The sequence below is a fragment of the Hypanus sabinus genome, chromosome 18, assembly GCF_030144855.1.
Source record: "Hypanus sabinus isolate sHypSab1 chromosome 18, sHypSab1.hap1, whole genome shotgun sequence".
In the NCBI taxonomy this organism is placed as follows: domain Eukaryota; kingdom Metazoa; phylum Chordata; class Chondrichthyes; order Myliobatiformes; family Dasyatidae; genus Hypanus; species Hypanus sabinus.
Genome location: NC_082723.1, coordinates 52,970,381 through 52,995,067, shown reverse-complemented (window position 1 = coordinate 52,995,067; position 24,687 = coordinate 52,970,381). Strand labels below are relative to the sequence as shown.

General features: G+C 37.5%; 1 protein-coding gene across 2 annotated transcripts in view; it reads left to right on the top strand.

The window, feature by feature from the left end:
• pnpla7b (patatin-like phospholipase domain containing 7b) overlaps window positions 1-24,687 on the top strand; it is a 329,041-nt gene that overhangs the window by 10,682 nt on the left and 293,672 nt on the right. For both annotated transcript variants that reach the window (XM_059994311.1, XM_059994312.1), the window contains exons 2-4: window positions 10,033-10,070; window positions 14,347-14,421; window positions 21,856-21,943. In XM_059994311.1, coding sequence (XP_059850294.1) covers window positions 10,033-10,070; window positions 14,347-14,421; window positions 21,856-21,943 — 201 coding nt within the window. The remainder of the gene's footprint in view (window positions 1-10,032; window positions 10,071-14,346; window positions 14,422-21,855; window positions 21,944-24,687) is intronic.

Genomic DNA, 24,687 nt, shown 5'->3' with positions numbered 1-24,687 from the left:
GCATCTCCTACCGTTTTTGAAATAAAGACAGTCAGGAGGAGAGTGATGATGATAATACCTTGAAGGATAACAGAATTTTCAGTGCTTTAAAATAATAACTGTTACTACTAAAAAAAGCTGTATTTTATTCATTTAATTTTCAGTGTTTTAAAAGACATTTCAATAAATAGCTAAATACCATGGGACTTCAAAGACAGATATTTTGTTGTAATGCATTTGTTCATTTTCAATTGAAATTAAAGCACATCTTTTCTACATATCCCATGATATTTTATTTTCTCTTATGAGGTGTATTACCAAAACACTCCATCCATCTGCTCCTGGTCCGGCCCCCCTGTCAAATTTTAGAACCCTTTATGGCCCTCAAGTCAAAAGTTTGCCCACCCCTGCACTACACCATGCTTGGAGCGATCAGTTTTTAATAGTGTAAGTTGCATGTGTTTGTATTCAAAAGGCATTGATTTTTGTGACTGATAGCTGGTAGAAACAAGCAGTAGGACATTTTAGAACTGTTTTGTTTATGGTGGTTTCAGGCATTCAGGCTTGGAGATAGAGTGAAAATGAAATGTTTTCTCTACTTCAGCAAGTTAGGGAATGTGAAGGTATCAGCAATCACCTTGAACGTTATAATGAAAATGAAGATTTGGAGGATGCAATTGTTTAAAGCATTATGCGAAGGCAGTGCATTATCTGCACTGGGTGTCTACACTGATTTTGTTCATTTATAATCAATCAAAAGAACATGGCAAATGGTTTCCTCCATTGATAACTACTGGGAACTAATACAGTTTTATAGTATTGTAGAGGTATTGGTAGTGTTCTAATTTGTTCTGTATTTCATTTAAATACATAAATTGTGACCCATTTGAAAGGTTATTTGTCTTTTTTTTTATACTTTTCAACTATTTCCATGAAACTTTGGCTAATTGGAGGAGCCACTTAATTGGGCCAAAATGTACTGGTCCCAATGTGTTCCTAGTAAGCAGAATATTATACATACTTCCCTCATGAAAGAGTAGAAACTTTGAGTACCTTAAAAAGAAGTCCACCCTTGGCTTTCAAGAAGTTATCTAGTTATTAAGTATATAGATTATTGATAACCAGTCGGTAAAAAGTTACTGATGGGGGGGCAGATTGAGCTTATAATTGTATCAGCCATGATCTTATTGAGTGTTGGAGCAAACTTGAAGAGCTCTGTGATCTAATGCTGCAGATTATTCATATGTTCTCTTCAACATCTTTGAGTGAGCAGGGTCCCGATCAGGACAGAGCAATGATTGCACCATTTGCTTACAAAATCCAAGCTGGTAATTGTTGCCCAGGCATAGAAACGTGGAGAGATGCATCAGGGAAGTGGGCTCTTTGTCCCATTGATTCAGTGTTGATTGTGAAGCTTCTGTTTGCACTCTCAATTTATTCTCCTTGTATTTCCATCAAATGCTTCCACTTGCCTGCTCGAGACTGCTTGCAGTGTTTAATTAACCTACCAAATCTTAAGTCTCAGAGATTTTGCAAACTCCACACAACGCACCAGTGGTCAGGATTGGATCTAGACCATTGTATGAGGCAGCAGCTCCACTAATTGTACTACTGTGTCACTGGCAATCAGTTTCATTAGCAAAGTGAAGGAAGTTGTCAATGTTGCAACCAAATGCCAGTTATTCACTGGTGCCAATCTGGGTTTTCTTTGGGCCACGCAGGATGATACGTACAGTCGAAACACTTGAACTGCCAGGTATAGAAACATACAGCCCAAAGGCTAGTAAAAGGGCTGAGTATAGATGGCTGTTTGATGGGCCCTGTGAATATGGTTCCTGTTTCTGTGCTATATAACCTAATATTCACAAGATTGGAAAAATACTCTGAACTCCTCAGTTGTATCATCTTCCTGGTCACTTGAGTTGGCACAAGATTATCACTAGCTTTTAAGATGATCCTGCAATATTAATGAGTACCTAAAACAAATTAATTTACTTTAATCAATAATTTCATTAGGTTATTAATTAAGAATGACGAGAGAGCAGGCACAGATATGAAAACAGTGCTCTCAGATCTGAGGAAGCACTATACTTTTCATTTGTAAGAGTTCATGACCAAAATATAACTGAACAAATGTGCATAAATTATGTGGCATTTGTTAACTTTAAGTAATGATTTGAAAATGGGTTCAAATAAAAAAGTAGTTGATTTCTTACTCTAATGTTTAAATGTATTTAGGTTATACTTGTGGCTCAGATAATGTATTTGAACATTTCTGGAATTTGTTGCTGGAATATTAAGTGCATTTATAAGCTTTTCCCCTCATGGCTGCCTAGTCTGTGAAGATTGCTATTGTGGCTAAGTTTTGTCTTTTTGAGATGTATACATGTGTTCCTGAGGATGTGGGCTGAGTGTGGACAATATACTTCACAGTAGATCTTAGATACAAAAAGGGAGAAACCATGCAAGCTTCATTTTTCTTTTGGTTTAAAGCAATAAAATCAGATATCTTGTAGTAACCTGATGAGTGCAAACTCCTCATCCCTAAGTTACAAAGTTGTGGGTTTAAATCGCACTTTACACATTGCACTTCTAGGCTGATGCTCTGGGGCCTTACCTGATGAGCGATTGCTCCATCAGAGGCAGATTTTTCTGATGTGCCATGAAGACATAGGTTCTTAAACTTTTCTCATGTACCTCTGCTTGGTATTCTTGTTGGCTAGGTTGTAGGGGAAGATGCATACTCTGTATGTAAGTCTGTGGCTGTTCTTCTGGGTGAGATGTGTAGTGAGGATGGCAGATGTTGGGATAGGACTGCTGGGGAGAGTAAATGTTTAGGTACAAGTCGGATGGTCATTGTGGTGAGATCAGGCGGTGTCATTGCATGAGATTTGCATTAAAGCACTAAAATGGTTGGGAGCAAAACTTGGACAGCTTGTTTACCCAGAGAGAAGTAGATTAATATGACAATTTATATCCATTAAATCTTCTGACCTTTGGATATTAATGATTACTTTCCACAGTTTGAAGAGCAGGACCATCTGTGATAACCTGACCTAAATTTACAGCACTGCAGTATGATCCTGAATGATGTTGTCTCTAATGGGCAGAGTTAGAGAGCAGGTAGCATATTTGCTGACTCCATTGTTACTTTGATATCTGTGGAACAACCTTGCTTGATGGAGCACTCAAAAGACCTTCCTTTAGATTATAGAGTGGTGCAGAAAAGTATTTGATTGTCAACAATGTGATGTTTAGTGAACTAGATATTTTATGAAAGATGAAATTGTTTAATAGGAACAGTGAGAACAGATGTGAATCAATTGAAAAAGAGAAAGCTCCCAATTCAAGACGTCCAGTAACATCCAGGATCATACAGTTGACAGATACTAAGAGTCCAGCTCAACTGAAAGCATGGAGGAGCATAGAAGATGCAGGAGTGAAATTTAAAACAAAAAAGACAGGGAAAAATGTATAAAATCAAGTAAGACCCCAAGAGAATATGTCACAATATATGAGTGGAAAGATGATTAGAAAGGAAAGTGTTGGTCTCAGTGGAAACATAAACAGCAACCTGAAAACGGAGGCAGAAGGCATGGAAGTGTTTGCCTCTGGCTTCATTGAAGAGGGAATGATTAAAGACTTTGACCTTAAGGAGAAAGAATATGAAGCCTTAGAAATGATATGTGGGGTTGGGTGGTGAGGAGGATGTATTGTAAGACATCTAGTATCTTTAGGTGTGGATAAATCACCAAAATACACTTTTTAAAAGAGATGGATCAGCCCTTGCTATGTTTCTCCTTTACTGTTTGGCTACTAGAACAGAGATGTGATTTTCAAAATAGCTAGTTCAAAATAGAGACCAAGTAACTACAGGTCAGTCTCTGACAGTGGCAGTGAGGAAATTGATGAACAGATTTCTGAGGTGCATATCAACATTTGGAGGCATGGGAGAGATGACAAGGATTTAAGGCAAGGTTAAGTTTGGCTGAATTTTGAGAAGATACAAGCAATGTCAATAAATCAGGGTAATTGAAAATGGATATAAAAAAGCATTGTCACAATTCCCACAAAGCAATTTGATCAGGAAAGTAAAAGCCCCTGGAGCTTATGGGTTAAGGGACAAGTAAAATAAAAAAAAATTAGCACGTTACTAGAAAGCAAAAGGTGACATTGAAAGTTTTATGAATGGAGGGCTGTAAATGAAGGTTCATATTACTTTACTTTGTCAAAATGTAGGGGTCACAATTAAAAAATATGCCAATGTTATCAAATTAAATAACAAAATTGCCAATGATGGAGGAAGTCTTGGGTGAAAGGAAGATGCCCGAGGACAAGTTAAATGAACACAAGTGTTGAATAGAATTCGGCCTGAAAGATTATGAGGTAGTACAATTGGGGAGGGCAGCTAAGGCAAGAGAAAAGTAGTGAGGTTTAAGGAGTAGAGTAATCTTGGAATAAATGGTAGATAAGATGACAGTTAGGATACTTACCTTTTTTTAAACTGAGGAATAAAATATGAAAGGTCTTGCTAGAAATTAATACCACATTGTTAATCCACAGCTAGAGCAGTGTGCACAGTTCTGTTCACTACACTGTAGGAAGGATGTAATACTACCAAAGAGACTGTAGATTAGTTCTTTGAGCATTTTGCCAGAGTTGGTGAAACATAGTTGAGAGAATATCAAGGCTGGGGTTGTTTTCTTCAGAACAAAAGAGTAAGAATTTATGATGGCAGATTAAATAGAAATGATCTGTTGAGCAGCAGAGATGGTGATGGGGTATTGATTTACAAGAAGTTGGCAGAAGGTTGAGGAGTTTTGGCCTAGAGCATGATGCTAGCTAGGTAGCAAGTGGATAGAGATCTGTTTGGCTCTGTACTCTGGGTGTCTGCCCCTCTGTGTTATAGCGTGGAACATCTCAGCCCAATGATGCTAACTTGCATCACATTTTATCTTGAGTTTCAGCTTATTTTTCTTTATTTCAGCATACATTCATGTTTAAATTAATAGCAATTTTATCTACAGTGGTTAATTGGTCCATTGGTTGATTGGCCAGCCACTTATTTAGCACACCATGCTGCTTAATTGAGACAGGAGATTGTTGTGAACAGTTTCTAACTTTTGGCAGTTGCATGAACTTGTGTGGCCATTAAACACTCCACTCTAAACAGTTTTTAAGTAGCATCAGTTGTGTGTGCTTTTGTTCAAAAAGCAGTGATTTTTGTCACTGGTAGTTGGCTAGAAAGAAGACAGTTTAGAATTGTTTTGCTCACTGCGGTTTTAAGCATTCAGGCTTGGAGGTGCAGAAATGCTGGTAGTGAAAATGAAATGATTTCACTACTTAAAATGAATTAGGAACGATGAAGAATTTGAAGGTATTGGCAATCATCTTGAATGGTGCAATGAAAGTGAAGATTTGGAGGATACAATTACTGAAAACATTATATAATGGCAGTCCATTATCTGCACTAGGTGGCCTACATTAATTTTGTTCATTCACAGTCAGTCAAAAGAAGCTGGCAGCATGTTGGCCATCCGTCGCTTCTAATGACAACAGTGACACCTGTGTGGGAGAGCTTTTAGAGTGGAAAAGCTTTTGCACAGAGACAGTTCCACTCTTCATGGAAGTCTGGGTCCAAGGGTACGAATAGTCTTCACAAACTTGGGTCTTCCTTGGTTGCAGTGGATAACTGTGACTTCTGTGCCATATCATGTCCTTCACTCTCCACAAAATGTTGCAGAGCAGCTGCCTTGGCCGTTGGATTTCATTGTTGTTCTCAGTATGCAGGAGCTGACTTTGCAACCTAGGTCAGGCATATCCCTATTTTACTGGGGTATGAGGCTTGATGGCTGTCCTCGTCTAATTTAGCCCACCTTTTGAACCAGTGTACCAGGTGTGATTACTGTCATAGAAACATAGAAAATAGGTGCAGGAGTAGGCCATTCGGCCCTTCGAACCTGCACCACCATTCAGTATGATCATGGCTGATCATCCAACTCAGAACCCTGTACCTGCTTTCTCTCCATACCCCCGATCCCTTTAGCCACAAGGGCCATTTCTAACTTCCTCTTAAATATAGCCAATGAACCGGCCTCAACTGTTTCCTGTGGCAGAGAATTCCACAGAGTTACCACTCTGTGTGAAGAAATTTTTCCTCATCTTGGTCCTAAAAGGCTTCCTCTTTATCCTTAAACTGTGACACCTCGTTCTGGACTTCCCCAACATCGGAAACAATCTTCCTGCATCTAGCCTGTCCAATCCCTTTAGAATTTTATACATTTCAATAAGATCCCCCCTCAATCTTCTAAATTCCAGTGAGTATAAGCCTAGTCGATCCAGTCTTTCTTCATATGAAAGTCCTGCCATCCCAGGAATCAATCTGGTGAACCTTCTTTGTACTCCCTCTATGGCAAGAATGTCTTTCCTCAGTTTAGGGGACCAAAACTGCACAAAATATTCTAGGTGTGGTCTCACCAAGGCCTTGTACAACTGCTGTAGAACCTCCCTGCTCCTGTACTCAAGTCCTTTTGCTATGAATGCCGACATACCATTTGCCTTTTTCACCGCCTGCTGTGCCTGCATGCCCACCTTCAATGACTGATGTACAATGTCACCAGGTCTCTTTGCATCTCCCCTTTTCCTAATCGGCCACCGTTCAGATAATAATCAGTTTTCCTGTTCTTGCAACCAAAGTGGATAACCTCACATTTATCCACATTAAATTGCATCTGCCATGAATTTGCCCACTCACCTAACCTATCCAAGTCACCCTGCATCCTCTTAGCATCCTCCTCACAGCTAACACCGCCGCCCAGCTTCGTGTCATCCGCAAACTTGGAGATGCTGCATTTAATTCCCTCGTCTAAATCATTAATATATATTGTAAACAACTGGGGTCCCAGCACTGAGCCTTGCGGTACCCTATTAGTCACTGCCTGCCATTCTGTCACATACAAACAGCTACTTGGAGCCACAGGTGAAAGCTGAGTGTCTGGTGGAGACCAATGGTGAATGAGCTGCTTCAGAATGGACACGACAAGCCCCTTCATCAGAATACCCCATACATAGTAGTGTATATAATGAATTCCTCCATTGATAACTATTTAGAACTAATGCAGAATGTTCTAGCACTGTAGTAGTATTGGTAGTATTTCAATTTGTTCTATATTTCATTTAAATACATAATTTGTTACTCAGTTAAATTATAGTTTATCCTTTTATACCTTTTCAACAATTTCCATTAAACTTCGGCTAATTTTGGTAGTTACTTAATTAGGTCAAAATGTACTGGTCCTGATGTGTCCCAATTAACAAGAATCCACTGTACTTAGAAACATAGAAAACCTACAGCACAATACAGGCCCTTTGGCCCACAATGCTGTGCCAAACATGTACTTACTTTAGAAATTACCTAGGGTTACTCATAGCCCTCTATTTTTCTAAGCTCCATGTACCTATCCAGGAGTCTCTTAAAAGACCCTATCTTATTCCGTGCACTCACCACTTCCTGCGTTTAAAAAAAACACAAACAAACTTACCTCTGACATCTCCCCTGTACCGACTTCCAAGCACCTTAAATCTGTGCCCTCTTGTGTTAGCCACTTTAGTACTGAGAAAAAGTCTCTGGCTATCCACACAATCAATGCCTCTCATCATCTTGTACAATTCTATCCGGTCACCTCTTGTCTGTCATTCCAAGGAGAAAAGGCCAAGTTCACTCAATCTATTCTCATAAGGCATGCTTCCCAATCCAGTCAACATCTTTGTAAATTTCCTCTGCATCCTTTCTATAGTTTCCACATCCTTCCTGTAGTGAGGTGACCAGAACTGAGCACAGTACTCCCAAGTGGGTCTGACCAGGGTTTGATATAGCTGTAACATTACCTCTGGGCTCTTAAAGTCAATCCCACGGTTGATGAAGGCCAATGCACTGAATGCCTTCTTAACCACAGAATAAATCTCCGCAGCAGCTTTGAGTGTTCTATGAACTCGGACCCCAAGATCCCTCTGATCCTCCACACTGCCAAGAGTCTTACCATTAATACTATATTCTGCCATCATATTTGACACAAAATGAACCACCTCACTCTTATCTGGGTTGAACTCCATCTGCCACTTCTCAGCCCAGATTTGCATCCTATCGATTCCCCCTGTAACATCTGACAGCTCTCCACACGATCCACATTATCCCCAACCTTTGTGTCATCAGCAAATTTACTAACCCATCCCTCCACTTCCTCATCCAGATTATTTATAAAAATCACGAAGAAAAGGGGTCCCAGAACAGATCCCTGAGGCACACCACCAACCTCCATGCAGAATATAACCCGTCTACAACCACTCTTTGCCTTCTGTGGGCAAGCCAATTCTGGATCCACAAAGCAAGGTCCCCTTGGATTCCATGCCCCCTTACTTTCTCAATAAGCCTTGCATGGGGCACCTTATCAAATGCCTTGCTGAACTCTATATACACTACATCTACTGCTCTACCTTCATTAACGTGTTTAGACACATCCTCAAAAAATTTAATTGGGCTTGTAAGGCATGACCTGCCTTTGACAAAGCCATGCTGACTATTCCTAATCATGCCTCTCCAAATGTTCATAAATCCTGCCTCTCAAGATCTTTTCCATCAACTTACCAACCACTGAAGTATTTAAATTTATGATTTTTAATACATTTTGTAAAATATTTGTTCACTTTTCATATAACTGATAATTAGGATGTGTGGAAAACAAGGAAAATCCCTGGCAGCTTGTTCTGTTGGGGAGCTAACAGGGGCCTTTGTGGGCAGGGACTCGAGTTCGCACCCTGTTGTTGAAGCTCTGCCACAGCCCACTGTGCCTTGTAGAAGGGCCATCTAGGATTTGCCTAAAGCCAGCCTACTGTGCTGTAAATTTCAATGACTCCATTCTCTACTACTTTGATTTAAAAAGGAAGTTCTGCTTCATAATTATATAATTGACCTAGGTTTTTATTCCATACAGCTTTTTAGCTCTGATAGTTCCATGATCATCTGATGCAGCACAGGATAGTCTGTGGTAATAGGACAGTGTAGTTTTGTTCCCCAGTGTAGTTATTAGCTAGTTTTAGCTGTGGAGTTCAGAGCTGTAAAACTACTTTTGGCCTCTGAATTGGGGAAGCACAGGAAAATACTTAGAATTTCTGTTGAGCACTGGTGTGAATGCATTTTCTGTGGACAGATCTGACGGGGATATCCCTAGTGCTCAAGTAGCCTGTCACTACTTGCTAGTCACTGGCCACATTGCATCTGACTGTTCCAAAAGAACATTGAACTCTTCAGTTGCTATCTTATTCAGATAAGCTGTACAAAAATGCAAAGGTATAAAAGTGACCATGAAATGTTTGAGGTGCAAATATGTACACAAACTGTACTGTTCTATGGAGTGTAGAAAAGTAGAAAGAATCAGAATCCGGTTCATTATCACCGGCATGTGTTGTGAATTTTGTTAACTTAGCAGCAACAGTTCACTGCAGAACATAATAATATAGAAAGAAGAAAAAAATAAGGAAATCGATTACTATATATATATATGTGTATTAGATTAAAATAGGGCAAAAACAGAAATTATATGTATTTTTTTTAAAGTGAGGTAATATCATGGGTTCAATGTCCATTTGGGAATTATTTGGTAGAGAGGAATTAGCTGTTCCCGAATTGCTGAGTGTGTGCCTTCAGGCTTCTGTACCTTCTCCTCGATGGTAACAATGAGAAGAGGGTGTGTCCTGAGTGATGGGGCTCCTTAATAATTGACATCTCCTTTCTGAGGCACTGCTCCTTGAAGATGTCTTGGATACTACAGATGCTAGTACACAAGATGGGGCTGACTAATTTTTACAACTTTCTTTTGGTCCAAGAAATAAAGCATAGGTAAATTGCTACCTATTAACGGGCAATACAACTGTTTTTCCCAAACAAGTTCTGGTTATTTTGCACTTGTTTTTTTTTACCATGTCTTGTTCTGGTCAATGCATGTAGTGTATTTTGTCATGAATTGGTTTTGACTGTTTTCTCTTTCTTTACTGCAGATGCACTGAAGGAGCCGGATGGCTGCATAAGCTCTGAGGTAGTTCCTCAATTTCTCTGTTTCATCAATGGACATTGGTACTGTAGAGCCGAGGGGATCGTTCAAGTTGTTCCTGCATTCATGGTGATAGGAGTCTTGTACCGTGGGGCTAGAAAGTTTGTGAACCCTGTATTTCTATTTTTGCATAAATCTGACCTAAAACGTAATCAGATCTTCACATTAGTCGTTAAGCAAGATAAGGGAACCCAGTTAAATAAATTACACAAAGTATTATACTTGTTCATTTATTTATTGAGAAAAATGATCTAATTTTGCACGTATTTGTTGGAGAAAGTATGTGAGATGGGTTAGGAAGTTTGTAGACTATGAAGGTTGGTGATATTATGGATAGTGCAGAAGACTGGCAAAGGATGCAGCAGGATATAGATCAGTTGCAAATAATGAGTAAAGAAATGGTTGATGGAACTTCACCCAGTCAAATATGAATTGTTGCACTTTGGGAGATCAAATCTAAAGAGGTGTAAGGGTCTTGCCATTACCCATTTTTGAAGTGCAGACGGATCTTCAGGATCTAAGCCCATAATTCTACCAAAGTGGCGACTTGGTTTGATAGTGATGAAGAAGGCATATAGCATTAGTCGAGTAATTGCATTCAAGGGTCAGGAAGTTGGGTTGTAGAATTAGAAGACTTGTTCGTTTGCATTTTTGGTATTGCTTTCATTTCAGGTCACTGTTATAGGAAGGATATTGAGGCTTTAGAGAGGGCTTAGAGGAGATTTACCAGGATGCTTCCTGGATTAGAGGGCATCTGCTATAAGGAGAGGTTGGATAAACTTGGGTTGTTTACTCTAGAAAGGCAGATCTAAGGGAATACCTGATTGAGGTTTATAAGATAAGGAGAGTGTTGCATATTCAGGCAACAATAAATATATGAGTTAGGCAAGGGTTTTTATAACAAACAACACGTTTATTAAACACTGAAAACAAACCCCCCAAAAGTAAACAAACACTAACGTAACCGGAAATCAGCTGCTGTGCGGCAGCTTAAACAGTTCTTAAAGCGATGCAGCTCAAACAGTTCTTAAAGCGATGTTGCAAAAACAGTTCTTTTAAGTAGGATTGCCAAAAGTTTGAAATGCTCACAGTCCATTTAAAAGGAAAGACTTTTTAAAATGATTTAAATTCTCTTTCACGTCGTTTTGCTTTGATCCCCGACGTCGAACTTCCCACTAAGAATTTACGAAGCAAAACGGCTTAAAGGCACTGACCTTTCCTTTTTCACACTGTCCTCAATCTTCTGCTATCCCGCAGAGATTCACACGAGAACAGTCAACGAATTCCTTCCGAATAAGGATTAAATAAGGTCGAACCTGTTTCACCGTCGAAATAGATTCTCCTCGATCTTTAACTCCCGAACTCCGATCTTCACTCTCCACTGATTCTCAAACTAGCAGTATTGTAAAGAACCTGCTGGCAATGACCTTTTAAACTTTAGGCATTAGATAAAACTTCATCTTTCAACTAAACTGCGTCATCACATTAAATCACACAGTGGCATGAAGTCAACTTGGCAAATCCAGCCACGAACTGCCCCTCCTCCCAGGGTGGGGTCTTCCTTTTATAACCTGTAAAAAAAAAAAACCTGTCACATGATCTCTACTGGCGGGAAAATGACGTCACTCCACCATCACAAGACCATTACCTCAAGTCCAGTATAACTTCAACCCCAGTCACGTGACAAGGGTACCACTGTCATGTCACGAGCACGTAACAAGAGGCATAGATAGAATAGACAGCCACTGTCTTTTTCCCAGTGTTGAAATGTCTAATATGAGAGGGCATGCATTTAAGGGGAGAGCTGTTAAGTTCAAAGAAATGTGTGGGACAAGTTTTTGTTTAATACAGAGTGATGGTGCAGGTGGAGGAAAATACGATAGAGGTGTTCAAGAACCTCTGACAGGCATTTGATAAAATGGTTTGGTACAGCATTGTGGGTGACATGCCTGTTCCTGTGCTGTATTGTTCTATGCCCTCTGGGTGAATTAAAGATTCCATCGATTTACTTCAAGAGTTGGGATTGAGCCTTCAATTGTTCCATTAAAACACACATTGTATATATTGATCATTGGTAATGTTGTTTGCAGATCACTGATGTGTTAGTTAGATACTGCACTGACTAATAAAGTAGCAGTGACCAAATATTGAAAAAGAATACTTAATGGTCTGAAAAGTCTGCTATCAAGATGTAGAAGTCTGTGTAAATATATTTCGATAAAAGTCCCACTCACATAAGACACAGGAGCAGAAATATGCCGTTCAACACATCAAGTCTGCTCCGCCATTCCATCATGGCTAATTTATTATCCTTTTTAACCCTATTCTCTTGCCTATTTCTCATAACCTTTGACACCCTTATTAATCAACCTCCACTTTAAATATGCCAGTGAATTGACCTCCACAGCAATCTGCAATGAATTCCACACTCTGGCTGAAGAAATTCCTCCTCATCCTTATTCTAAAGGGGCACCCTTCTATTCTGAGGCTGTGCCCTCTGGTCCTAGACTCCTAGACTCCCCCACTTATAGAAACAACTTCTCCATATCCACTCTATCTTTCAATATTTGATAGGTTTCAATGAGATTTCTCTCCAGCCCCCCCCCCCCCCCCCACCATTCTTTTAAACTCCAGTGATTACAGGCCCAGAGCAATCAAACGTTCCTCATGCATTAACCCGTTAATTTCTGGCATCATTCTTGTGAACCTTCTCTTGGATCCTCTCCAATGCCAGCACATCTTTATTTAGATAAGAGGCCCGATATAATCACAATATTCCAAGTGCGGTCTGATCAATGCCTTATAACGCCTCAGGATTACATCTTTGCTTTTATGTTACTCCTCTTGAAATGAATGCTAATATTGAATTTACCTTCCTTACTACCGACTCAACCTGCAAGTTAATCTTTAAGGAATCCTGTATAAGGACTCCCAAGTTTCTTTGCTTCTCTGATTTCTGAACTTGCTCGCTGTTTAGAAAATGGTCTACACTTTTAATGCTTCTGCTAGAGTGCATGATCATTCACTTCCCTGCACTATATTCCATCTGCCATTTCTTTGCTCATTCTCCTAATCTGATGCTGCAAACTTCCTGCTTCCACAACACTACCTGCTCCTTCACATATCTTTATATTGTCCACAAAGCCATCAATTCTGTCATCCAAGTCATTTACATTTAATGGGGAGAAGTAGCAGTTTCAACACCCACCCCGGTGGATCACCACTAGTCACCGGCAGCCAATCCTTTATTGCTTCCTGTCAGTCATCCAATCTTCTGTCCTTGCTAAAGTCTTTCCTGTTACACCATAGGGTCTTATCTTGATTAGCAGCCTTACGTGCAGCATCTTGTCAAAGGCCTTCTGAAAATCCAAGTAAACAACATCCCCTGACTTTCCTTTGTCTATCCTGCATGTTATTTCCCTAAAAGAATTTCAACAGATTTGTCTGGCAAGACTTCTCATGCTGATTTTGGCCTGTTTTATCACGTGCCTCCAAGAACCCTGAAACGTCATCCTTAATAACGGACTCCAACATCTTCCCAACCACTGAAGTTAGGCTAACTGGCCTATGATTTCCTTTATTTTGCCTCCATCCCTTCATAAAGAGTGAAGTGACATTTGCAGTTTTCTTTTGGACCCATTGTAGAATCTAATGATTCTTGAAAGATCACTGCTAATGTCTCTACAGTCTCTTCAGCTACCTCTTGTAGAATCCTGGGGTGTAGTCCATCTGGTCCACGTGATTTATCTACATGTCTCTTTGGCTTCCCAAGCACATTCACTTCAGTAATAGCAACCACACTCACTAAAGCCCCCTGACACTCTTGAATGTCTGGCATTCTGCTAGTGTCTTCCACAGTGAAGTCTGACAGAAAATACCTGCTGCGTTTGTCTGCTATTTTTTTGTCCTCATACTACCTCGAGAGCGTCATTTTCCTGTGGTTGATATCCATTTTCCCCTCTTTTACTCTTTATATATCTGAAAAAAAACTTAGTAACCTTTTTTCGTATTATTGGATTGCCTACTTTCATATTTAACCTTTTTTCACCTTATTGCTTTTAATGCACCTAAATTAATAATACAAAATGAATTAATCTAAGGAATCTATAAAGGAAAGCTAAAAAGTAAAATTCTAGTGCTAAACTGTAGGTGACGGAGTTTTTATGTGATGTCATATCTTCTTACCCAGTTATTGCAAAAATTTGAAACTATTAAAACACTGCTTTTGATAAATATATTTATTTCTCATTGTCTGTCACAGGTTGGGATGCCAATCAGTGGGGATCTTTCTGCATTAGTCCAGCAGTTTGTGGAGGAGAAAATTCAGACCACAATGGTATGTATGTATGGTTGCATAATGGGAAGCAAGTAGTGGACTTTGCAATTGTTAGGATATTGCCACAGAAGGAAGCAGTCTGGCTTATCACATTTGTCAGCTTTTTGAAAGAACTATGACTCAGTTTCACTTTCCACATAACTATACCGATTTTTCTTTCTTTATTCATTTTGCAAATTACTGTTGAATCTGTTTCCATTGACCTTTCCACATTATCACAACTTGCTCGAGTGTCCGTGACTTTTTTTGCCATTTAGCTAAAATTGGTGTTTAGTGCTTAATGATCCTCAGGTTAGTGGAAACATTATTTCTTTGATCACAGTCGCTCTTCAAGGCTTATCATTCAATCAGGTGTTGAGGTTTTCTGGTCTCTGACCTGGAGCATTGACTCTTTAACTACTTTGGTATTTGTCAGATGAAGGTTACTAGTGCATTGCTGTGCTTCTGTTGTATATTAATGTATAGTTGTTTTCTTTGGTTTCTGAATAGTAAAGAATAAATCTTATATTACTGGCTGTTATACTGTGGGCAGTGATGAAAGGTTGTCACGAGCTACATAGAAAAATAATTTGATCCATTCTGATACTTGGGTACATTCAGAATCTAGGAAATATTACTTTCAGTAGGCTTGGTGATTTTTTTTCCCACCAGTATTTAATTTTTTTTTGCTTGGCAGTAAAATCTATATTAAAATGAGAGGGAAAAGGATCACGTGTATTCACTCTTTTTTTCTCTTTTCCATCTTTTTATTATCATTATTAATAACAAAAAAATAAAATTGGTACATAGATAATAGGATTACAAACGTACATATTTCAACTAACTATAAAAGATTAGAAAAACAATGATTACAGTATAAATGAGTATTCCCACATCGTAAAAGATACAATATACAAATAGACAAGGCAAACCTAGGTGTATCATAATATAAAATAAAAAGAAAAAATAAAAAGGAAAAAAGAAAAAAATCATTCTGCAAAAACTAATCTAAAATTCTAATAACTAATAGAAGAAAAAAACAAAAAGAAAAAAAGAGAAAATAAAAAAAGAGAAAAAAAAAGGGCTGTTTATAATATCTCACAACAATACAAAATCATCAGTGTCGTCAACTCCGATCCTCTTGACATATATGAAAGCAAAACTGGAAAATCAAATAGGCCTGGAACAGGGTCCTATTACATCATATGAAAATATTGAATAAATGGTCTCCATATCTTTTCAAATTTAGTAGAAGTGTCAAATACACCACTTCTAATTTTTTCTAAACTTAAACATAACATAGTTTGAGAAAACCAATGAAATACAGTAGGAGAATTAATTTCCTTCCAATTCAACAAAGTAGATCTTCTAGCCATTAGTGTAAGAAATGCAATCATTCGACAGGCGGAAGAAGATAAATGAAGTGAGTCCATCATTGGTAAACCAAAAATTGCGGTAATAGAATGAGGTTGTAAATCAATGTTCAATACCGGAGAGATAATATCAAAAATATCTTTCCAATATTTTTTCAAAAGCGGACACCACCAGAACATATGAGTTAAAGACGCTATTTCAGTTTGACATCTATCACAAATAGGATTTATATAGGAATAAAAATGAGCCAATTTACCCTTGGACATATGGACCCTATGTACGACCTTGAACTGTATTAATGAATGTTTGGCACATATAGATGATATATTAACTAATTGAAGAATTCTATCCCAATTCTCAATAGGAATACTAAGGTTAAGCTCTCTTTCCCAATCATTTTTTGTCTTATAAAGGGGCTCTGAACGTATCTCCATAATTATATTATAAAGTTTTGATATAAGCCCTTTCTGAAAGGGGTTTAATTCAAACAAATTCTCCAAAATACCTGAAGACACAAAATTTGGAAAAGTAGTAAGTACAGTATTTAAAAAATTCCTAATCTGTAAATATCTAAAAAAATGAAATCTAGGCAAATTATATTTATTAGATAATTGCTCAAAAGACATAAAACAATTATCCAAAAATAAATCAGAAAATCGTAGTAATCCCTTAGTCTTCCAAGCCGGGTAAGTTTGGTCTATAATTGAAGGGTGGAAAAAACAATTGGATACAATAGGAATATTTAAAACAAACTGAGTCAACCCAAAAAATTTCCGAAATTGAAACCATATACGTAAAGTATGTTTAACTATCGGGTTGTCAATTCGTTTCGGCAATTTAGAAAGAGCAAAAGCGAGAGAAGTCCCCAAAATAGAACCCAGTGCAAAACCTGGTACCGATTTAATTTCCAGGCTCACCCAATGAGGGCTAAAAGATCCATCCCAATCTTTCAACCAACATATCAAATATCTAATATTAACTGCCCAATAATAAAATCTAAAATTAGGCAATGCTAATCCACCTTCCTTCTTTGCTTTCTGTAAGTATATTTTACCTAACCTGGGATTTTTATTTTGCCATATATATGAGGAAATTTTTGAATCAACATTAGTAAAAAAAGATTTCGGAATAAAAATTGGTACCGCTTGAAAAATATATAAGAACTTAGGTTAAATAACCATCTTAATAGTATTAATCCTACCTATCAGAGATGAAGATAATGGTGACCACTTAGTAAACAAGCATTTAATCTGATCAATTAAGGGTACAAAATTAACCTTAAGTAAGTCTTTATGGTTTTTTGTGATTTTAATCCCTAAGTAAATAAAAGAGTCATTAACTAATTTAAAAGGTAAGTTTCCATAAATTGGAACCTGTCTATTTAAAGGAAACAATTCACTCTTATTAAGATTTAATTTATACTCAGAAAAATCACTAAATTGAGCCAACAATGATAAAACTACTGGAATGGATTTCTCAGGATTAGAAATAAATAATAATAGATCATCTGCATACAAAGATAACTTGTGAATATCTGTCCCACAATTAATACCAAGAATATCCTGTGATTCTCTGATAGCAATTGCCAGGGGTTCTAAAGCAATATCAAATAGTGGGCTAAGTGGACAGCCTTGTCTAGTGCCCCGAAATAGATGAAAAAAGGGAGATCTTTGATTATTAGTAAACACCGAGTCTACTGGAGTATGATAAATCAGTTTAATCCAGGAAATAAATGTCGGACTAAAATTAAACTTCTCCAACACATTAAATAAGTATGGCCATTCAACTCTGTCAAATGCTTTCTCTGCATCTAATGAAATAACACATTCTGAAATATTATGTGAAGGAGTATACACAATATTCAATAACCTAACATTAAAAAAAGAATAACGATTTTTAATAAAACTGGTTTGATCTTCCGAGATAATTTGGGGTAATACCTTCTCCAACCTGGATGCAAGTAACTTGGAGAAAATCTTCGAATCTACATTCAATAAGGATATTGGTCTATAGGATGCACAATCAGTAGGATCTTTATCTTTCTTCAATATTAAAGAGATGGAAGCTCTATAAAAAGATTGTGGCAAATTGCCCAATATAATTGCTTCTTCTAAAACCTTATATAATCAAGGAGAGAGAATAGCGGAAAAACATTTAAAAAATTCTGCTGTATACCCATCCAGACCAGGTGCTTTCCCTGAATTCATGGAGGAAATAACCCCTTTGATTTCTGCATCAGTCATAGGAGTTTCCAATATTGAAAGATCATCTGGTGATAATTTTGGGAAATTTAATTTCCCAAGAAAATCACACATGGTACCACAATCCTGAGGAAATTCAGAATGATACAGGGAAGTATAAAAATCTTGAAATGATTTATTTATCTCATCATGGTTAACTGTCAAATCCCCATTTTGCTGATGGATCTTAGTAATTTGACGTTTAACCAAAGCATTCTTCAATTGACTAGCTAACAGTTTACCCGATTTATCACTATGTATATAAAAATCAGATCTGGACTTCATCAGTTGATTTTCAATCGAAGATGTAAGTAATAAACTATATTCTGTTTGAAGTTCAACCCTTTGCTTTTAAAGCTCCTTACTAGGAGTAATCAGATATTTCTTGTCAATCTCTTTAATTTTATCAACCAATAAAAGTGCTTCCTTCTTTATGCGTTTTCTCAGACCAACAGAGTAAGAGATAATCTGTCCACGTATATATGCTTTAAAAGTGTCCCAAAGTGTTCCATAAGAAATATCTTCCGTGGAGTTAGTTGAAAAGAAGAAGTCAATCTGTTCGTTCATAAATTTAATAAAGTCCAGATCTTGCAATAAGGTAGAGTCAAATCGCCATTGTCTAGCATTAGGAACTGTATCCATAAATTTAATAGAAAGTTATAATGGAGCATGGTTCAGAAACAGCTCTAATATCATAATCACAACCATTTACCGAAGGAATCAAACAAGAGTCAATAAAAAAAATAATCAATTCTCGAATGAGAATAATAAACATGTGAGGAAAAAGAAAACTCTTTGTCCTTAGGATGCCGAAATCTCCAAATATCAAAATCTCCATTATCAGTCATGAAAGAGTTGATACAAGTGGCCGACTTATTGGGTAAAGTCTGAGTAGATATAGATTTGTCCATCAAAGGATTTAAACAACAATTAAAATCACCACTCATTTGTCATTCGAATTCGAATGGTACTGTTGACCCTGCCAAAACCTAAAAAAGTGATAATTGTCCTCCTTCCTCATATGAGTTTCTTGTACAAAAATGATATGAGCATTAAGTCTTTGGAATACTTTGAAAATCTTCTTTCATTTAATTGGATGGTTTAAACCATTAGTATTCCAAGACACAAAATTAATGGTCTGAGCCATATTTCTAAATTCAACCCTTTGGTATAAAAAGGGTTAACCAAATTATAAACTCATGCACTCGGAAGAGGAACAAAAATAAAGAGCGGACCCAGAAGTGATGACATCGTGCACATATTTGTAGTTCAAAAACAGCCCAAATGAAAAAACTAAAATAAACTGGTAAAGGAAATATAGAATTAGAAAAAAGACCACCCCCCCCCCCACCCACTCAAGAGAGAAAAAAAATGACAACCAAAATTAGGCTGGGGAAAGGAAAAAAATGAAACTAATTCTACCCCCATATCAGCGGAAGACCACTCCATATATAAAGGATTTATATGAAAAAAATCCACCCAAACTTTAAAAATTATGATCACTATACTAAAACCAAACTTCTTAATATACTTGGTTGTAAAAAAAAATACGAAAAGAATATAATCACTAAAAACTTATAAATCGGGTTAAAACCCAAACAAACCAAGAAATATTTAAACTGTGATAAGCGATGCATTGTAGGAAGAAGACGCGAGAAAAAAAAAATAGCACCACCTTAAAAAAACACCAAACATGTTTTTTCAAAAAACCACCATCTTAGTAAAAAAAAATTCACCTTTGAAGGGTTAAAAATACACCTTTGAAGGAACAAAAATAATAATCAGCGATATAGTATAATGATTAAAGTGTATAAAACAAACCGATTAATATGATGAAAGAACACTTTAACTTGAGTATAAAGTATAGAGTAAACCTACACCAATAGCCAGAAACAAAATCTGGTTTGAGGAATCAAAAACCATCTTACACGATCAAAATCATTCATTTATTAGGAATGAGAGTCCGTAGCAGTAGGGAAGTTCTCATTCAGAAACTTCTCGCTTCAGATGTAGAAAGGAAATCCGGCATGGAGCGTTCGGTGGTGAGATTCTGAGCTTTGCAGGGTATAAGAGTGCAGGTTTTAGATTTTTCTCGTAACATTCAGACATCAGAGGTTTAAAAAGAAGCCTTGCCTTCATTACTTCAGGACTAAAATCTTCTACTAAGCAGAAATTGTGATTCTGAAATTTAACCATTCCTACACGCCGAGCCACACGAATAAGTTGCTCTTTATCATGTACGTAATGAAACCGGACAATTACATCCGAGGGTTTAGCTGAAACACTCGGTGATCGACGCATAATTCTATGAGCGCGATCAAGTAACGGGGGGCTATCTGGAAATACAGACGGGAACGTATCCTTTAAAAGATGAGCAAAGTACTTCGTGGGGTCCCCTTGTTCAATACCTTCCGGGAGACCAAGTATACGTAGGTTCTGTCTTCTGGATCGATTCTCGAAATCAACACTCTTGGCTTTAAGTGATTCTACCAGTTTAGTGGTCGAAAGTAAGTCCTGTTGCAATTTTTCAATTATCAAATCTTGTTTCTGAGCATCTTCTTGCAGAGATGCGATAAGAACTTTCTACTGGTTAATTACTGAATCCGTCTTATCCATATAATCTTGAAAAGCCTTTATATCTTGTTTAAAAATTTGTTGTAGTTCATCAAATTTTTTATCCAAAACCTCCAATAACAATTCATAAGTTAATTCAGTGTGTTGTGGATGAGCTTGCTTCTTTCCATTACCATTCGGGTTCTGCCCAGGTTCTCGTCCTTTAGATCTAAGAGCCATTTTGAGTACATATCTTCAAAAATTCACAATAAGCTCTTAATGATAAGTCCAAAAAAATAGCAAGAATCTTTTGGTGTAGGTAAAAATAAGTTGAATAAGGGTGATCAAAGGTTAAAAAAAGTAAAGGTTATGGAGCGAATCTAAAACAGTACTCACTCCATGAGCGTCTCCTGCTGACCTATTCACTCTTGAACACCTATGGGAATGTTTCTTGATAACATTAGTCAATGATAATAAACCTGATACTGATGGAAAGATTTTTTTCTGGGTTTATTTTCTGAAATAAATGGCTTGAAAGGGTGGCAAAGCTGCCTGTAGCTTTTAAAAGGGTCTCGATGTATATTCAAAATGGAAATATCTGCAGGACTATGAGGAAAGAGCAGGGCAACTGGATACCATTTTCCTCTCAAATGTTAGCTAAGTATAGCCACAAGTGTGACCTGTGCTGTGTGATTTTATGATTTGAATAAACTATGCACTTTATATTGGTAACATTGAAAGAATATTTAGAACAAAACGTCCAAACCATTCCTGACCTATTGGGGAAAAGGTTTTGGTTTTAACTCATCTGGTTGGTTAAATTTCCAGTTCCTGATTGGCTGTGGTTATTGCACAGTAAGAAGTGCACCCTCAAAACAGTGGAGAAAACGAACCTGGCCTGTTCACATGATAGAAGTGAATACCAAGTCCCCCTCTTAGATACCACTATCGATATTTGTCAGTTGAGTGAAGTGCCAGATACTGGAACAGTTCTCTATGACCTAGAGGGTTACATTATAAAGGTGTGGACCTTGACAGAAAAGTCAAAATTGACATGGTTAATAAAAATGCTCCATGAAAATGATCCCAACTTTTGAATATGTCATCTGATGTTAAGGGAGGCAGAGTAAAGTATAAATTGACTGGAATTGAAAGCATTTATCCATGAGGAAATGGAGAGAATTTGGTCACTTGGGAGGGGAAGGTTGTCTAATGAACTACAGTACAGAGGTAGGAAAATGATTCTGCAGACAAGTATATTAATATTACTTTTAAATATTTCTTCCAGCTGACAGGAATGATGATTGGAGCACTTGTTGCTATTCTTCTGGTTGTAATCATCATATTTTTCATCTACAGAAGAATGAAGCAGTCGAGTAAGTACATTTTTGAATAGTGAGTTAACTGTATCAGTTGATGTACTAACATGTTCTGCTCATCTAAAACCCAGCCGCCTTCAACTAATTTTAACCATGTTTATAGAGTAAAAACCTCCGATTATCAAAGACAAGATTTCTGTTGAACCAGTAAACTGTTATTAATTTTCTTCCTTACAGGAGACGATGACTCATTGCACTGTATTTGCAGGCAGATCTACCACATGCCATCATGTGACAGAGCATCAGTAGTTAGACGATGCTCATGCTTCACACCATCATGTTAGGGCTAGGAGTGTACCTTGAGCTTATGAACAGGAAATCTGCAATTTGTGAGGAATAATAAAGATCAGTGAACAACCCCTCCTTCATTGCCTAGGCATTGTTTCTTTATTGCAGTAAATATGGTTCAAGTTTGCTTAGAAAGTTATAGTTAATGTTATATGTGGAAAGCCAGTTCCTTTCCTCCCTGCCTTGATTTCACTACCCTGCTTTATTCTCCCCTATTTTTGATACTTTGGGTAGAGAATCAAAGGCTCTAAGAACATCCACAGTTATTTGGTAACAGTAGATCGACAAGGTAGAACAGCAAGTCCAAAATAGTCACCCACCTACAGGTAGAATATGAAGTGCAGCAGTCCAGAGCTGCTGGTAGTCTTTGTTGGAGCTTGGATCCTGGACTAAACTGACAAAGGGTCTGAGACCATTCCTCTCCTTAAATGCTGCTTAATTTGCAGAGTTCCTCCAGAACTTTGTGCAGGTGTGCGCGCACGTGTGTGTATGTGTATGTGTGTATACATGCATGTTGCTTGAAATTTTTCAAATACCTGCAGTATCTCTTGTGTTTATGAATCTCGTGAAATAATATTATAGTTATGAAGCAAATACACGCCCTCTACCTTCAAATAAAAAGGAGTGATTAATCATCCAGGATTCAACTGATAAGATTACTGAAAAGCAAAGGGGAGATGAAGTAAGGGATAAAATGAAAATGGATGATGGGAAATGGCCCTTAATTACATTGTAGTCAAAGATTAGAGAAAAGAGCTTCGTATTGAAAGCAATAGTGAAAGTTCATAAGTGTAATTTCCAACTTTTTAGTGTGCACACTCATGCAGGTGCTGTACACAAAGCAGTAGCAAGTTATACTATTATGTATCATGGTTCCTGCTGGCTAGTGACCTTTTACCCTCTTGTTTCCCATTTCTATGTCACCCCTAGCAATATAGAGTTTATTTGAAACAAACATAGGCATGGCAAAATTGTTGGATATTTTCCTGTGCTTTGTGAGATTTGAGAAAGCTGATAAGGGAAGAAGCCTGCAGGTACAAAGGAAATATAAATTGATTAGAATTGAAGAGAATCTTCTGGTTTAGTCAAATTCTGCCTTCAAATGGATTCAAATTATTTAGGAATAGGTAAGTATTACTTACAATCCTTTGGCTTATTGAAATTGGTGATGGAATCATTGTAAGAGTATGGACGTTAAAACCTCAACCACTATAAACAGGAAGGGGTTAAACCAGGTCAAGTGGATTTAAGTAACCAAGATTAATCAGGAATTCAATCAGCAGCTTACTAGACTAATGTCTAGAATGGGCAGCTTGCCTTACAAAGAAAGGTTGTGTAGGTTACAAGGGAAGAATAGGAGTGGACTTGATTGAAATGTAAAAAATCCTGAGAGATATTGACAGGGTGATTGTGGAAGGATGTTTCCTCTGTGGACCTCTTCTTCGAAGGGCAGTGGAAGCAGAGTCATTTGGCTTTTTTTTTTAAGACAGGTGGACATGTACTTGTGCTAGATGCACAATGAGGAGTCAGGTTATAATTGGATCTATCTTGATCTTATGAAATGGCTAGCAGGCTTGAAGGGCAGGGAGTCCTACTACAGCTAATTCATATGTGTATGTTCATATGATTTTCTTTGTGTAGTATACAGAGAAAACAGTGTATAGAAAATGTAAATTTTCTGCCATTGCCATGTATTGGGAAAGATGACCAAAAATATGGCCAGTGATAAATTTTAAGCTGTTTAAGATAAGATGATGGAAGTGTCAAGTGAGGCAGTTCCAGCGCTTACAGTGCCTTGGACAAAGTATTCAGGCCCCACAATTATTTTCACATTTTGCTGTCTGATTTTCTAAATTTAAGATATATTGAAGTAAGATTTTTGAGCTGATCATTCATCATCAAACCAAAAGAAACGTTCCAAAACTGCTCACCAATTAACTAAAAATTAAAAACCAAAATTGTGAGGCTGAAGAAGTATTCATCAACCGTTGTAATCACTATGCTAACTTTCCTCAGGTGCAATATATTGTACTATTACTTTACCAACTCAACCAATTTGCTGATGTAGAAAATTGGAGGATCACCTGTTTTCAATGAATCCATAAGATTAAATACCCATTCTCTCTGTAAGGTTCAACAGTATGGTAGATTTTCAACAAACCAATCCAAAATGGAGATAAAAGAGCATTCAAGGCAAGTCAGGGAAATGATAATGGAGAAGCACAAATTTGGGGAAGGATACAAGACCATCTCAAAGACATTGAACATACCTTGCAGCTCAGTGCAGTCCTTTGTGAAAAAGTGGAACAATTTCAAACGAGGTTGGAGGCGATACCAGATGTACAGCAACTCTAGCAGGGTCTGCAAGACATTACTTCCTACAAAGCAAAACCCAACAGTACGAATGGTAGCGATGCTTCACTACCAGATGAACTTAATGCCTTCAATGCATG